The sequence below is a fragment of the Prionailurus bengalensis genome, chromosome B1 (assembly GCF_016509475.1).
Source record: "Prionailurus bengalensis isolate Pbe53 chromosome B1, Fcat_Pben_1.1_paternal_pri, whole genome shotgun sequence".
In the NCBI taxonomy this organism is placed as follows: Eukaryota; Metazoa; Chordata; class Mammalia; order Carnivora; family Felidae; genus Prionailurus; species Prionailurus bengalensis.
Genome location: NC_057344.1, coordinates 146,450,981 through 146,465,102, shown reverse-complemented (window position 1 = coordinate 146,465,102; position 14,122 = coordinate 146,450,981). Strand labels below are relative to the sequence as shown.

Below are 14,122 nucleotides of genomic sequence, written 5' to 3'. Positions count from 1 at the left end.
ATCCACTTAGTAAGCCAGTTTTTCAGAGTTTGTATTGTGTTTCTCTTCATGGAAACAAAAACAAAAACAAAAACAACCTACCAGGTGCAAATGATGGTAATACAGTTAGCACAGTTAGCAGTATAGTGGTAACGACAGCACATTGGTATTGATGACCCATTGCTTTGCACCAGTATTTGAGGTCTCACTGTAAAAAAAAAAAAAATTATGTGTATTTATTTTTGAAAGAGAGAGACAGAGACTGAGCATGAGCGAGGGAGGGGCAGAGAGAGCAGGAGACAGAATCCCGAGCAGGCTCCAGGCTCAGAGCTGTCAGCACAGAGCCCGACATGGGGCTTGAACCCACAAACCGCGAGGTCATGACCTGAGAGGAAGTTGGACACTTCACCGACTGAGCTGCCTCCGGGCGCCCTGAGGTCTCATTTTTAAAAAAAAGAAATAGCACAATGACCAAGTCACCCAATGAGAAGAACTTTTAAACATCTGGCACATACTAGATACTTAATATTTACTGAATCAGCAAAAGCCAGCAAAACATTATTTACCTCAAGTGCCAACTAATAGGCTTGTGAAATTTTAGTGACTCAAGAAATTTGTTAATGCTTCCTCATGAACTTTGCTGACGTTGTATCTTTTGTGACAAATATGTTGATTAAGACAATGGCTTAATGATACTCTGCAACATGCCTACCACTTTCCTGGTACTAAATGAACCAGGAAAGAAATTTGGATAGCGTGTGTATAGAGGGAAAAGTGTCCAGTGAAACTAATAAATATAGCAAACAATATGTGTTGGGGCTGTGATGGATGGGGGAAAAAAAAGACACTATAATACTTAAAAAAAAAAACCACGACACTTTATATCTTGCTCTGAAAATGCTTTTGAGCTTACATTTGAATAAAAGTATATCTGACCAGAGAATGAATAACATTTCAATCACAATAATGAGGAAAGACTATAAAGTCATCGCTCAAGAAGAACTAGAAAGGCGTTCACTCTCCTTACTCTGTTTCCTGCTGAGAATCTCTCTTATTCACTCCACATCTTAGCTCTAAGAAGGATAGTCATTTTCAGCTTAACCTTTTTCTTGACTTTGCTTCTTAGACTATGAATTTCTGAGTTGGAAGAGGTGGAAAATCATTTTAATATGTTCTACTGCCAGACTGTAAGATACATGGGGAAAGCTAAAGGGGTGAGAAAGAGAAATACATTTACAAAACACTGGAAGATGAACTTAAGTAGGTGTTGTCTAACTTAAACAAGAGGGAGAATTGGCTTTAAAGTTGAAAGAAAAAACAATTGGAAACAATAATTGACTGTATTCATTCTTTTGATAGAAAATGTAATTTTGTACATTTGAATATTTTGAGTTTCTTCCAAAATGTTAAAGGTATAAAACATAAGCAAATAATGAGAAGTTTAAATAATATTGTGTAAGATTTGTACATAGTTGTAATAGGAAGACAGCTTGTGGCTAGAACCTTGTCCGTTATTCCCAGGCTTCCAAATCACCTCTTTATACTATAGGTACTTGGGACCAGATGGAGTTTGGTCTGAGGATTGTGTCTGATTAAAAACTTTCCTTCATACGATACTCATTGATCTACTCACCAACACTGTTTAAGACCCACTGTGTAATGTATTATCCTACACACCAAAAAAATCCCTAAAGCATTCAAAGAAACCTAGGACATGCCTCTACCTTCAAAAGTGTACGGTCCACTTGAGGAAGCAAGTCTCATAGAAGAAAGTGAGATCCAGACAATAACACACACAAGCCAGCCTGTGATGTGCAGGTGCTTTCTCTATATCACCTAGGGTTTGAGATCAAGACTCATGATTGCGCTCTGAGAATTGCGGAACAGAGATTTTGTTGCAGTTTGTAACACTGAAAACCTGGAAACACCCTCAAGGTCACCAATAAGACAGAGGTTGGTTGAGGATTGCCCATGCCATACAATGTCACGCAGCCATTAAAAAGGATGGGGAAAGATGACCTTGGGGTAGCATGAAAGGATGCTGAAGGCGTATTTTTTTTTCAACGTTTATTTATTTTTTGGGACAGAGAGAGACAGAGCATGAACGGGGGAGGGGCAGAGAGAGAGGGAGACACAGAATCGGAAACAGGCCCCAGGCTCTGAGCCATCAGAGGGGCTCAGAACTCACGGACCGCAAGATCGTGACCTGGCTGAAGTCGGAGGCTTAACCGACTGCGCCACCCAGGCGCCCCTGAAGGCGTATTTTTGAAGGGCAAAAGCAAACCATCTAATGATCCCATTTATATTAAGAAATTTATGTCTACCTCTATCGATATATGTGTTTCTCTACGAGTGACGTGTGTCTGTCTATATACATATATGTGTGTATATAAATGTAGACAGAACAGAAAACTAATATCAAACTGTTATCTAAGGTTTCCACTGGAGAGTGAGGATATAGAATAATGATGAAGAGAAATTTACATGTTTTATTCCACATACATCTGCAGTGTATGAACCTTTCACAATGAATTATATTACCTACTTCCCTGAAATATTAAAAATAAAAGAAAAAGGAAATATGCTGGGTGTTGCTTTTTAGAGTAGACTCAACAAGCAGTTTATTTTACAACACGAGGGAGGAGGCGCTTTTCTTCTAGTTTCTGGATGACATTAGAAAAAAATAATACATTCTGGAAACAGAAAGCAACCCACAAACTAATATGCAAAGTGGGCCTTTGGCGGTAATTGGCTCCTACTTTATGCACATACTACAAACAAATCCTAACATTTATCAACAACCGAGTTAGGAACATGTGCTTTCTTTGGCAACTGGAAAGGGCCATATATGTATGCTCTCAGATAGTCATAAAGTGTCTGTTAAGCCTAGAAATTGCCTTATAAGAAAAGCAGGGTGTTATCATGTAGATACACAAAGAAAATTTGTGTAAGACTTCAGTTTAGTTCTTACCTCCCTACGTGGAAGGTTATATTCGTGTCAAGGATATGGGTACTAAGAATGGGGGAAGGGGGGTGTGGAGAGCACAGTGTGAAGGGAAGTACAAATAAAATTGAGCAGGAACCCCGACCTGCCTGGTGTTTATCTGGGTTGAGCACAACTTGCCCATCCTCCCACATGTATTTCCACACACCATCCCTTCTTCCCTATCTTTTTTCTCCCTGCTGGCCTCGAGGGGCTTGTATAAAAGGCATCGGGAGAGCATGAGACACCATGACCGCAGACTTGGAGGCAGCAATTCGCCCTGGCACCGAGGCCTCCAGGACCGACTCCAGCTTAGACGTCTCCACCATGGGCCTCCGTCCTACCTCCTCCTGCTCCAGCACCAGCCGGCTTCCGGTCCTACAGGGCTTGCTACTGCTGTCGCTGTTCCTGAGCACGCTGGTTCCCTCTGGGTTAAGTAAGAGAAACTGCGGGAGCGCTGAGAGTGGAGTCCCTGCCTCTCTGCAGCTGTGGCTGCTTCGGCTGCAGCAGGGCCTGGGGGAAAGTCTGCACGGTCGCTCCTGGGGCTGGAGAGGCCGTTACACCAGTACCTCCGGGAGGAGAGGGAAGGCTTAGTGGGCACTTCACGTGTGCCAAGGCATTCTGCCAGGGTACTCTACTAAAGATCGGACGGTCATAGACGCAGCGACTTTAGGAGAGCGGCACAGTTAACAAATAAGGGGCTAAGGAAACAAGCCACTAGATAAGATCTCCGCAAGAATCGGGACCACTAACAGAGTCACGCTTTCTACCCTAGCTAAACGTGCAGACGTGGAGCCGTTCGTTGAACTTCGCTGCCTGTGTATGAAAACCGTCTCTGGCATTCACCCAAGTAACATCCAGAATTTGGAGGTGCTCAGGGCAGGACCCCACTGTGCCAACGTCGAAGTGATGTAAGTCGCTGTTTTTGTACCATTGCCTCATTGGGCATTAGGGAAACTCTCTGCTTCTGTCCCCACCGACGCAGTTTAATCCATCCAGCCCGGTGAATGGCTTCTGAGGGTCAGGCCAGGGCACTCACAGATCATTCCATTCCCTCTTGCAGAGCCACGCTGAAGAACGGGAACAAAGTCTGCCTGGACCCAGAAGCTCCCAAAATCAAGAAAATAGTCCAGAAAATTTTGGAAAGTAGTGGGTCAATGGCTTAATCTGTTCGCTTTGTGTCAAATCTTTCTATCTCCCAAGAAGAGTAGGAGTTTGAAGGTTCGACTTTCTGGAGTCCTTATTTATCCAAAATACCTACTCATATTGTATTGAACTTTGGATATGTGTTCAATTCTGCCTCGAAAAGTCGCATGACATTCTGAGAAGGCTGGTTCATAGATGACAGAGAGAAGATAACAGTAAGCAAACTTACTGCCAAAATATAATATATGGTTTGTTCCCTAACTCCTGGCTAAATATGGCACTATGCTTTGCATTCCTTTATTTAAAATTTTCTTTCCAAATACTCACATGCGTGTTAACCTCTCTTGCTCTACTTGAGTGTGAGACTAGCTATACTCATGATGATTAATAGATTCCATAATGGCCATTGTTATTAGAAATCACACAGAGCCCAGAATAGAGCACTTGCTCAATAAATGTTTGTTGATTTATTTAGGGACTTAATAGAGTTTTTCATTGTCTTCGTCTTAGGATACTTTGCCTCCAAGCATTTTGAAAGGTTTTTCTAATGTTTATTTCAGCCTTCAAGCCCTAAAAAATAATAAAGTTGTAGAATGTGAGTCTTGTAAGCTGTGGTTACTTACTTTAAAGTGAATACATTTAATACTATAGAATAAAAAAATTTATGATGAACAGCATTAACATTCTCTCTATTAAAAACACTCCAGTATTTTCAATAATAATCCTAATAATAACATAGGTTCTCTATGGTGTTAAATGTGTTAACCTGGAATGTTCGTATACATTTGCATTCACATCCTGTCTGCTTACAATTTTTGTGGTGGAATCAACCTTGCGAATATGAAAATAAAAAATTCACACTTTGGCAGACTTCTAATCATTGTTTTATAAGAAACAGAGCTTTCTTTTTTTTTTTACATTTTTTTTATTTGAATATAGCTGATGGCCAAAGTTGCATTCATTTCGGCAGAGTGACTGACCATCTCTCTCCCTTGTGCTGTGTGCTCCCCAAGTGCTGCTACCCCCTGACACTGTACAACATCATTACAACACCATTGGCTACATTCCCCACACTGTGCTTTTTATCCCCGTGGCCTAGTCATTCCATAACTGGAAGCCTGGACTTCCTATTCCCCTTCACCCATTTTTCCCATTATCTCCGTGCTCCCTCTGGCTCGTTCTTTCTTTCTTTCTTTCTTTCTTTCTTTCTTTTTTACGTTTATTTATTTTTGAGACAGAGACAGAGCATGAACAGGAGAATCTGAAACGGGCTCCAGGCTCTGAGCTGTCAGCACAGAGCCCGACACGGGGCTCAAACTCACAGACCGTGAGATCATGACCTGAGCCGAAGTCAGATGCTTAACTGACCGAGCCACCCAGGCGCCCCCATTATTATTATTTTTTAAGTTTATTTGTTTATTTTTGAGAGAGAGCAAAAAACAGCATGTACGTGCAAGCAGGAGAGGGGCAGAGAGAGAGGGAGAGAGAGAATCCTAAGCAGTCTCCATGCTATCAGCACAGACAGAGTCCGATGCAGGGTTCGATCTCCTCAACTGTGAGATCATGACCTGAGCTGAAATCAAGAGTCGGACGCTTAACCTACTGAGCCACCCACATGCCACTGATGTGTGTCCTTCTTAATTTATTATAATAGTGAAAATTTTTGGATAAATTTTAATATGCCTGGCATACGAAGTGTCTTGTATGGATGAATTAAATGATTCTCACAAGATAGATATGATCTGGTTAAGAGTTCATCCTCTGTAAAGAGAATAATTGGGTGAATTAGCTCTACCCCTTACTAGCTGTGTAACTTTGGACAGGTTGCATAACCACTCTGTGCCTTAGTTTCTTCATCTCTAAAATGGGATAATAATATTGCCTGTCTGACAACCGATGTGAAAATTAAGAGTTAATTGATTCAAAGGGCTAGAAGCCCCACAAGAACCCCTATATAAATGTTAGCTATTATTTTATTTGTTGTACTATTAGCATTCCCAGTGTTCTACAGAAGAATACTGAAATTCAAAGAGATTAGGAAATTTGCCGCAAGATCAGATAAATAAGTAGGTGACAGAGTGAGTAATTGAAGCTCTGTTCTTCACCACCACACCACGTTCCCCGATTCTTCTTTCTCTAATGAAGAGATTATATCCTATATCGCGATGTTATTGGCACACAAAAATAGGACCTGATCGCAAGCAGCATACTTTGATGGTTGAAGGAGAAGCAAGTTCACCAACCCCAATCTGTAAATGGACTTTGGGGGAACACTCACGTATTAAGCACTTAGTTCACAAATTTTGTATACTAACATCTACTTTTATTATCTCCTCATCAGTATAGGCTCAGTGCCTTAAAATGTTTCGTCTACAAAATAAATGCACTTATTAAATGGTAGTTAATATATATACACATATATATAAACATATAATAAAGCAGTAAGTGGGGATTGCAATCGTTTTCATTAGTTTTTCTCCAATAATTCACAAGAGCTCAGACATTTCATTCATTTCTCTAGTGGTTTCCTCCTGCTACCAACAGGGTCAGCTGCTGAAACATGACAGGTTTTTTCCACTATGCGATACCTCCTAAGATGCACATGTCTTTCGTTTTTGGGTGCATTAAACTATTTCATGTAATGCAGAGAAAGAATCACTTAATGACACTTACTACTTCCTGTAAACATTGACATCTGGGGATGAGGTTGTAAAATCCGTTATGCCACCCATTCATATCCCAAACCATCTCTTCTATCCATCCCCTCTGCCACTAACCCTATTTGGGATCTCAAGTTTTAGTGCAATACACTTGTGTAAGTTACAGCACCTTCTGGATCATCCATTTGCATTGGATGCTGGATGTTCAACATATGTAAGTCCCAGAGAATTGTCCTTGAAGAGATCACTGTCTGGTCGGAGGGGCTGACAGGTTGACAAATAATCACAACCTGATGGGACACCTGCAGATACAGAGGTCTGCTCTAACTGTGTGAAGAAACCAACAGAGGAGCAAGTCAAAGCCTCAGCATCATCATTTTCAACATTATCTTCATGAATATAGTACTTTATATTGAGTCCTTACCCATGTTCTAGAACAGTGATATACATTATGACCGCTCACCTCATACAGCTTTGCATGTGGGGAGATAAAACATTAAAAAAATTTTTTTAATGTTTATTTTTGAGAGAGAGAGAGAGAGAGACAGAGTGCGAGCGGGGGAGGGACAGAGAGGGAAGGAGACACAGAATCTGAGACACAGCGCCCGACTTGGGGCTTGAACCCACAAACCATGAGATCATGACCTGAGCTGAAGTTGGACACTTAACCGACTGAGCCACCCAGGCACCCCAGAAAACATTTTAAACACTTTCAAACACACACACACACACACACACACACGCGCGCGCGCGCGCACATGCATATGTATCTGCATGTATAATATCTGTATCAGTGAGAGATCGCAAATGCAGGGAAGCTACAAGACACAACAGGGGACACAATTAGCTGTAGCTGTCAGGAAAGGCCTCGCTGAGGAAGTGATGTTAGGTAGACACCAGAAATTCGAATGGGACTTAGCCGAAAGGCAAGTGGTGGGATACTAAGAGAAAGAACATTGTAGGTGGAGGAGGGACATTGCATAGCCCTGCAGAAGCCTGGTCCTCCAGAGCATTCAGAAGTCAGCTAGTTTCCTGCCGTGGGCCACTGATGCCCTTCACTGTTAGTGCGACAGAAAACCTCTGGCTTTGAGATGAGGACATACTTTGCCCTATTTAAGAGCCCAAGTAAAGGCACCTGGATGGCTCAGTCGGTTAAGCACCTGACTCTTGATTTCGATTCAGGTCATGATCTCACAGTTCATGAGTTTGAGCCCTAAAGCAGGCTCTGCGCTGACAGCACAGAGCCTGCCTGGGATTCCCTCTCTCTCTCTCTGTGTCCCTCCCCTGCTCTCTTTCTCTTCTCTCTCTCTCTCAAGAAAAATAAACTTAAAACAACTAAAAAAAAAAAAAAAAAAAGAGCCTAAGTCATCCTTTTTTCAGGGAAGGGAAGATAGTCCGTATCGATCTCTTGACCTTTACTTTGTGGATTTTGTTACCTACCCTCCACCCCTCTTCCACATCTTTCTACACTCCACTCCCAGAAGCTCTGTGCCCTCCTTAGAACATCACTGATCCAGCCACAGTGCAGCCTGACTTAAACTGGCACTTGTCCAGGTCACAGCAGGCTCTGGGAAATGTGGCCTGGAAACTCTCCTGCTTGACCTCATTTCTGGGCCAAGCCCAGTAACATGTGGGCACCAAGTTTTTACAGAATGAATGCATTCCAATATTACTTTCATAATTTTTCTCAGGGTAAGAGGATAGACCAGGGTAACAGACTTTGCTTCCTAGAGGGTGGCTGGTAGGGCAGGGTAGATCCTGTTCAAGAGACCGAGGAAACTTCACATTCGGGTGAGATTCAGAGCTGAGTCATCCCAAAGACCAATTCAACTTTTTACGAGCAAGAAAACAATTAGGAAGACACACCTTTAACACACACAGCCACAAAGCTCAACTCCGTGGTAATCAGGCCACGCTGGCAGAAATAAGCAGTTCTTGAAAAGGCAGTTTGTTGCCAGTTGGGAAAGAAACAGAAACTGTCTAGAGTCTGAAGGCACCACCTGTATAAATGGCAACATAGTGATCACAGAGAACTCTACAATAACACATAACAAAGGCAACAGACAGGTTCAAATACTGGCTCTAACTGCACCCATGTGCACGTACATGAATTTAGATTGAGGGTGTTGCTCCTGCTCCCAGCTCCCAGCTGACCCCAGTATTCTTCTTCTTCTTCTTCTTTTTTTTCCTCCTAATCTTGGCTGGCCAGATCTGGCCTAACCCTTCCCAGAAGTGTCTCCACTTCCCCCACCATCCGCCCCAGTTTTCCGGACAGGACAGGACTGACAGTGGGGATAAAACCGGCCTGGAGAGTCTTAGGAGCCACTGGCCTGCAAAGCCTCGGCCCCAACTGCCCTTGCACTCTCGGCTCCTGCTGGCACCTGCTGGACATGAGGCTTCGAGTGGGTGCCCGCGCCCCCCGGCCCCTGCCCATCTCGGGGCTCCTGCTCCTGGGACTGCTGCTCTTGCCAGCCGTGGTCGCCCTCCCCAGAGGTAAGAGCTAAAGTAAGGCATGGAGGGGACGGGGGCGGACGACAGGCAGTCGGGGAACCCCCAGGGCTGGGGTGGAATTTTTATAATCTTCTGAGCTCTGCCTAGGTGTGCGGACGCTGTGCCATGAGCTGCCCGGTGCACTATTTACCATCTTGTCAGTAACACTTCTCTCTGAGGGAGGTATGATTTATGGGTGAGGAAATGAAAGCCAGACGCAATGAAAAAAGATCCCTAAGGTAAGTTCGAAGGTTCACTCACTCACCGCTCTGTCCTCCACCGCCCCCCCCCCCCGAACCCTCAGGGGACCCAGAAGGAGATGAGCACCTGCGCTGCGTGTGCGTGAAGACCACCTCCGAAGTCCGTCCCAAGCATATCCGCAGCCTGGAGGTGATGGGTGCGACAGTCCACTGCCCCGTTCCCCAGATGATGTGAGTCCCATGCACTGGCTTCGGGGCCCTACCCTCTGCCTCCTTTGCCTTAGCCTGTGTTCCTCCACACCCCGCTTCACTACGCGTCTAACCCCACGTTCAAATCTTTTCTCTGGCAGAGCTTCTCTGAAGAATGGTAGGAAAATATGCCTAGACCCGAACGCCCCCCTGTATAAGAAAATACTCCGGAAGCTTTTGGAGAGCTAGCTGCCAGCTGCCTCACTCTGTACAGTTGCAATGCAGCATGTTTTCTCTTTTATTCATTTTCAAGCTAATGGTGGAAAAATCTCCCGATTTTTTTTTTTATTGCCCTCCAAGTTCTAAATAAATAAAATAAATCGACGTGTGGTGTATTTCTTAATAGAGCAAAGAAATAGTGTTGACTCAATTTCATTTAAAAGAAAATCTCCAGAATTTTAAGCAAAAATATATATTTGAAGGGAAGTTGGGTTTAATAAGGACTGGTTCATTTAGTGTGACACGTTCACTGATATATATTTGCATATTTACGTGATTGCATTACTTTATTTACATATTAATGTTATAATTAGCTTTGCCAGTAAATATTAATCACACTGAAACGTCACAGGCTTTTTTAAATAAATAAATAAGAAATAAATAAATAAATAAATAAATAAGGCTCTTTTATGCCCTTAAAATTTATACTCAACCGGGGTGCCTGGGTGGCTCAGTTGGTTGAGCGACTGACTTCGGCTCAGGTCATAATCAAACGGTTTGTGAGTTTGAGCTCCACATCAGGCTCTGTGCTGACAGCTCAGAGCCTGGAGCCTGTTTCCGATTCTGTGTCTCCCTCTCTCTCTGCCCTTCCCCCTCTCATGCTCTGTCTCTCTCTGTCTCAGAAATAAATGCACACTAAAAAAAAATTGTAAAGATTTATATTCAACTTAAGTATTAGAAAAAATAATACAAATGAAACTAGGATTCTCTACTACTTAGTGGAAATATATTTATACTTTCCAGAGAATTACATTAAACTATTTCACTCTTTATTGGTGCTTTGATAATGTGGACATGTCACCAAGGCGACATGTTAAAAATAGTTCTGATACCCACACAACTACCTTTAGTGAATCCCACATTTGTCAAACTTACAGAATTGGGTTTTGCTACACCCCATTAATATGCTGTGAATATTCCTGTAAGCCTGCAAATGTCTTGAACAGATGTTCTCCTTGGTATTCTTATGTTCGGTAAAACTTTCTTTGCAGCCTACCACTGTTCCATGAATCCCTTGACATTGGAGAAACCACGAATGTATGTTAAACAGCTGTGGAAAATTGAGAGGTGCAAGATTGTACATGTTTCATGTTTTGGGAAGACACCACTATATCTTGGGGAGGAAGGAGGGTGCTTCCAGATAGGCGTGTTAGTTACCTATTGCTTCTGTACCAAAGTACCATGAACACAATGGCTTAAACAATACACATTTATTATCTTACGGTCCTGGAAGTCAGAAGCCCAATTTGGGGCTCACAGGCTAAACTCAGGGTGTCCTCAGAGCTGCTTTCCTTCTACAGGCTCTAGGGCATAATCCGTTCCTTTGCCTTTCTTAGCTTCTAGAGGCCACCTGTAGTGCTGTGCTGGATGATCTCTTCCTTCATCTCCAAACTACATCCCTCCAACCTCTGTTTCTGTTGTCACATTTCCTCTATGACACTTCTTATACCCTGCTTGTCCCTCTAAACAAAACAAAACAAAACAAAACACCTGTGATTACATTGGGCCCATTCGGATAGTCCAGGATAATCTCCTCTCAAGACCCTTAACACATCTGCAAACTCTTTTTTTTTTTTTCCCATATAAGGTAACATTTTCACACATTCCAGGGATTAAGGCATGGAAATCTCTGGGAAAGAATAGTGCTGTTCAGCCAACCATTCATGGGCAAGGAGGTAGAATCTAGTGGAGGCAGGAGAAAACTACAGACCCTTGCTTGTGACTTAATGTCATTTCAACCTAATACAACAATATGCAGAGGTAGGATTGGACGGCTAAGAGAAAAAGGAGACTGGTACAATTCATTCTCCTTGGGTGTGGGGAGGGCCTCTGAGATGACAAACTACTTAAGTAAACTCTATTTATAGAGGCTTTCGAAGTTTCAGAGTGTCATCCAAATTTCCGCACCCCCTTCTCGTGTTATGTACTATTATTCCCACTGCAGAATTGAGGTAAGTCTTGGAAACGTAAGAAATGTCCCAAAGCCACAGCTTGTTAGAGGCTGAGCAGATGCTTCTGACGCCCAAATCCCTCTACGCTGCCATTCACACAGGCCATTGACCTCTTAGCTACGTCTCTCTGGAGGGACTGTCCACGCATAGCACTTGGAGGTGGAGTAGGAATTTGCTGGAGGCAAAGGGAAGAATGGAACTGCCACGAGATGAAAAATAAGTAGAAAGACGTAAGACCATTAACTCCTCAGCACGACCGGAGGGCAGTCTATGATTCTGCAGAGCCGAGGTGGCTATGGGGAATGAACGATGGTCTTCCAACAAGTTTTCACCCATCTGGTGTTTTTACCTTCAGCCCAACTCACTCAAGCCACCTGGATTAGCTTTCCAAAATACAGATACTTTTTTGCATAAAACCTTCAAGGTGTAAAGCCTCAGCCTGGCACCCAATGCTTTGCCAGAGCTTTGCCTGACTTTCCTCATCTGTGGAGTGAGAATAGTATGAGTGTCTACTTCATAGATGACCGTGGGGATCAAACAGATGATGTGGGCAAAGCACCCAATGCAGTTCCTCCTGCTAAGGCTGTACTTAAAAATTAGCAACTATAGGGGCACCTGGGTGGCTCAGTCGGTTGAGCGTCCGACGTCGGCTCAGGTCCAGATCTCGCAGTTGACGAGTTCCAGCCCTGCGACGGGCTCTGTGCTGACAGCTCTGAGCCTGGAGCCTGTTTCAGATTCTGTGTCTCCCTCTCTCTGCCCCTTCCCCACTCGTGCTCTGTCTCTCTCTGTCTCTCAAAAATGAATAAACATTTTAAAAAATTTAAAAACAAATTAGCAACTATATCAGGATGCCTGCATGGCTTAGTCGGTTGAGCACCTGACTTCTGCTTAGGTCACGATCTGTGGTTTGTGAGTTCAAGCCCCACATCGTCAGGCTCTCTGCTGTACGTGCAGAGTCCACTTTGTATCCTCTGTCGCCCTCTGTCTCTGCCCCTCCCCAACTGGCTTGCTGTCTCTCAAAAATAAATAAACATTAAAAAAAAATCAGCAACTATAATGATTATTGTTGCTCTGAATATTGCTTTCAGTGTACCATCCCCGTCAGTCCAGAGTGTAGACTGAGGCATTTAACAGACTGATTCTTGGTGGTAAGCAGCAAGATATCGTTGCAATATAAATCAAAGTTCCTTAAGTCAAATGAACTTTGAGAGAGAAAATACTGTAAATGGAGTATGGGAGGTATGGGAGGTAAGATCCTGTTTTGTTTTGTTTTGTTTTGTTTTGCTTCTTTTCCTTTTATGGGTTGCCTCCAACGGTGTACTTAGAGTCAGTAAGTGGGACTCAAAGGACTAAAACAAATTTTGCAAAGTCAACCCATGCAGAGGCCTTGCAAATCCTTCCTTCGAAATTGCCAGAGAACACTTTCAAGTGGCCGCCTTTATCAGCAATGGTGTTGGGAAAAAACTTTCCTATTCAGGCAGCAATTTGTTTGCTGTAGCTCCCGCTGTTGAAATATTTACGGAATGATAAGGATTCAATGTACTCAAGCTTTTTTTTTTTTTTCCTGCAGAAAATATACAAACTATACACTTACTGCACAGTCATGGACCTTATCAACAAAACCAAACCAAAACCACCAAAAGATATTTTGCTCTTGAAAGTTGCTCTGCAGTTTTAAATGTATTGTTTTTTTTCCCTTTGAAGGCCTTTGTGGTAAGAAAAAAAAAAAAAAAAAAACCACCACAGTTTCCTTTTCAGTACATGGAGCACTGAGGGTTTAGTTGTTTTAAAAGATACATCCATATTTTTTCTTATTATAAAAAACAGTGAACACATGCTCGTTACGGATAACGTAGAAAACATAGTGGAAACTATAAGGAAAAATTTTTGAACAACTGTAATTTTGCCACTCAAAACTACCCTGTTTTTTTTTTTCCAAAATATTAGTTATTGGATATTGGTTGCAAGGTGAACTGCTAATTTTCAATAAATTCTCACTGCACACAATTATAAGGAAGTGGGAATTACTTTATTGTTAGGGAGGGTTCCTATCTCAATTTTACACGGAAGAAACCAAGTCCTGGGGTAATAAAATAAATTTTTCCTTGGTCACAGAAAGGTGTCAAACTCAGGAGATTAAGCATTCACTTACATATTTATAAATATTGTGTATGTATGTATCCACTGTGTGTGTTTATGTATTCACACACATACACATACCCCAACACAAGTTCACAATACAAT

At 42.6% G+C, this 14,122-nt stretch overlaps 2 protein-coding genes across 2 annotated transcripts; both read left to right on the top strand.

Moving 5' to 3' along the window:
- Positions 1 to 3,154: 3,154 nt before the first annotated feature.
- LOC122478801 (platelet basic protein-like) lies at positions 3,155 to 4,973 on the top strand. The gene is made up of 3 exons (XM_043572483.1): positions 3,155 to 3,398; positions 3,738 to 3,873; positions 4,026 to 4,973. The coding sequence occupies exons 1-3, from the start codon at positions 3,212 to 3,214 to the stop codon at positions 4,126 to 4,128; spliced, it is 426 nt and encodes a 141-aa protein (XP_043428418.1). The 5' UTR covers positions 3,155 to 3,211; the 3' UTR covers positions 4,129 to 4,973.
- A 4,069-nt stretch (positions 4,974 to 9,042) lies between these two features.
- Positions 9,043 to 10,059, top strand: LOC122468249 (platelet factor 4-like). The gene is made up of 3 exons (XM_043554723.1): positions 9,043 to 9,261; positions 9,563 to 9,689; positions 9,809 to 10,059. Exons 1-3 carry the CDS (start codon positions 9,159 to 9,161, stop codon positions 9,894 to 9,896), a joined length of 318 nt encoding a protein of 105 aa, XP_043410658.1. The 5' UTR covers positions 9,043 to 9,158; the 3' UTR covers positions 9,897 to 10,059.
- Positions 10,060 to 14,122: the final 4,063 nt, after the last annotated feature.

What these genes read in the sequence shown, in the direction of transcription:
- LOC122468249 (XM_043554723.1), top strand. Translation starts at nt 9,159, where the DNA reads ATGAGGCTTCGAGTGGGTGCCCGCGCCCCCCGGCCCCTGCCCATCTCG. An exon ending in CGTGGTCGCCCTCCCCAGAG is followed by an intron (nt 9,262 to 9,562) that starts GTAAGAGCTAAA and finishes CCGAACCCTCAG; the next exon opens with GGGACCCAGAAGGAGATGAG. An exon ending in TGCCCCGTTCCCCAGATGAT is followed by an intron (nt 9,690 to 9,808) that starts GTGAGTCCCATG and finishes TTTCTCTGGCAG; the next exon opens with AGCTTCTCTGAAGAATGGTA.
- LOC122478801 (XM_043572483.1), top strand. Translation starts at nt 3,212, where the DNA reads ATGACCGCAGACTTGGAGGCAGCAATTCGCCCTGGCACCGAGGCCTCC. An exon ending in GCTGGTTCCCTCTGGGTTAA is followed by an intron (nt 3,399 to 3,737) that starts GTAAGAGAAACT and finishes TTTCTACCCTAG; the next exon opens with CTAAACGTGCAGACGTGGAG. An exon ending in TGTGCCAACGTCGAAGTGAT is followed by an intron (nt 3,874 to 4,025) that starts GTAAGTCGCTGT and finishes TCCCTCTTGCAG; the next exon opens with AGCCACGCTGAAGAACGGGA.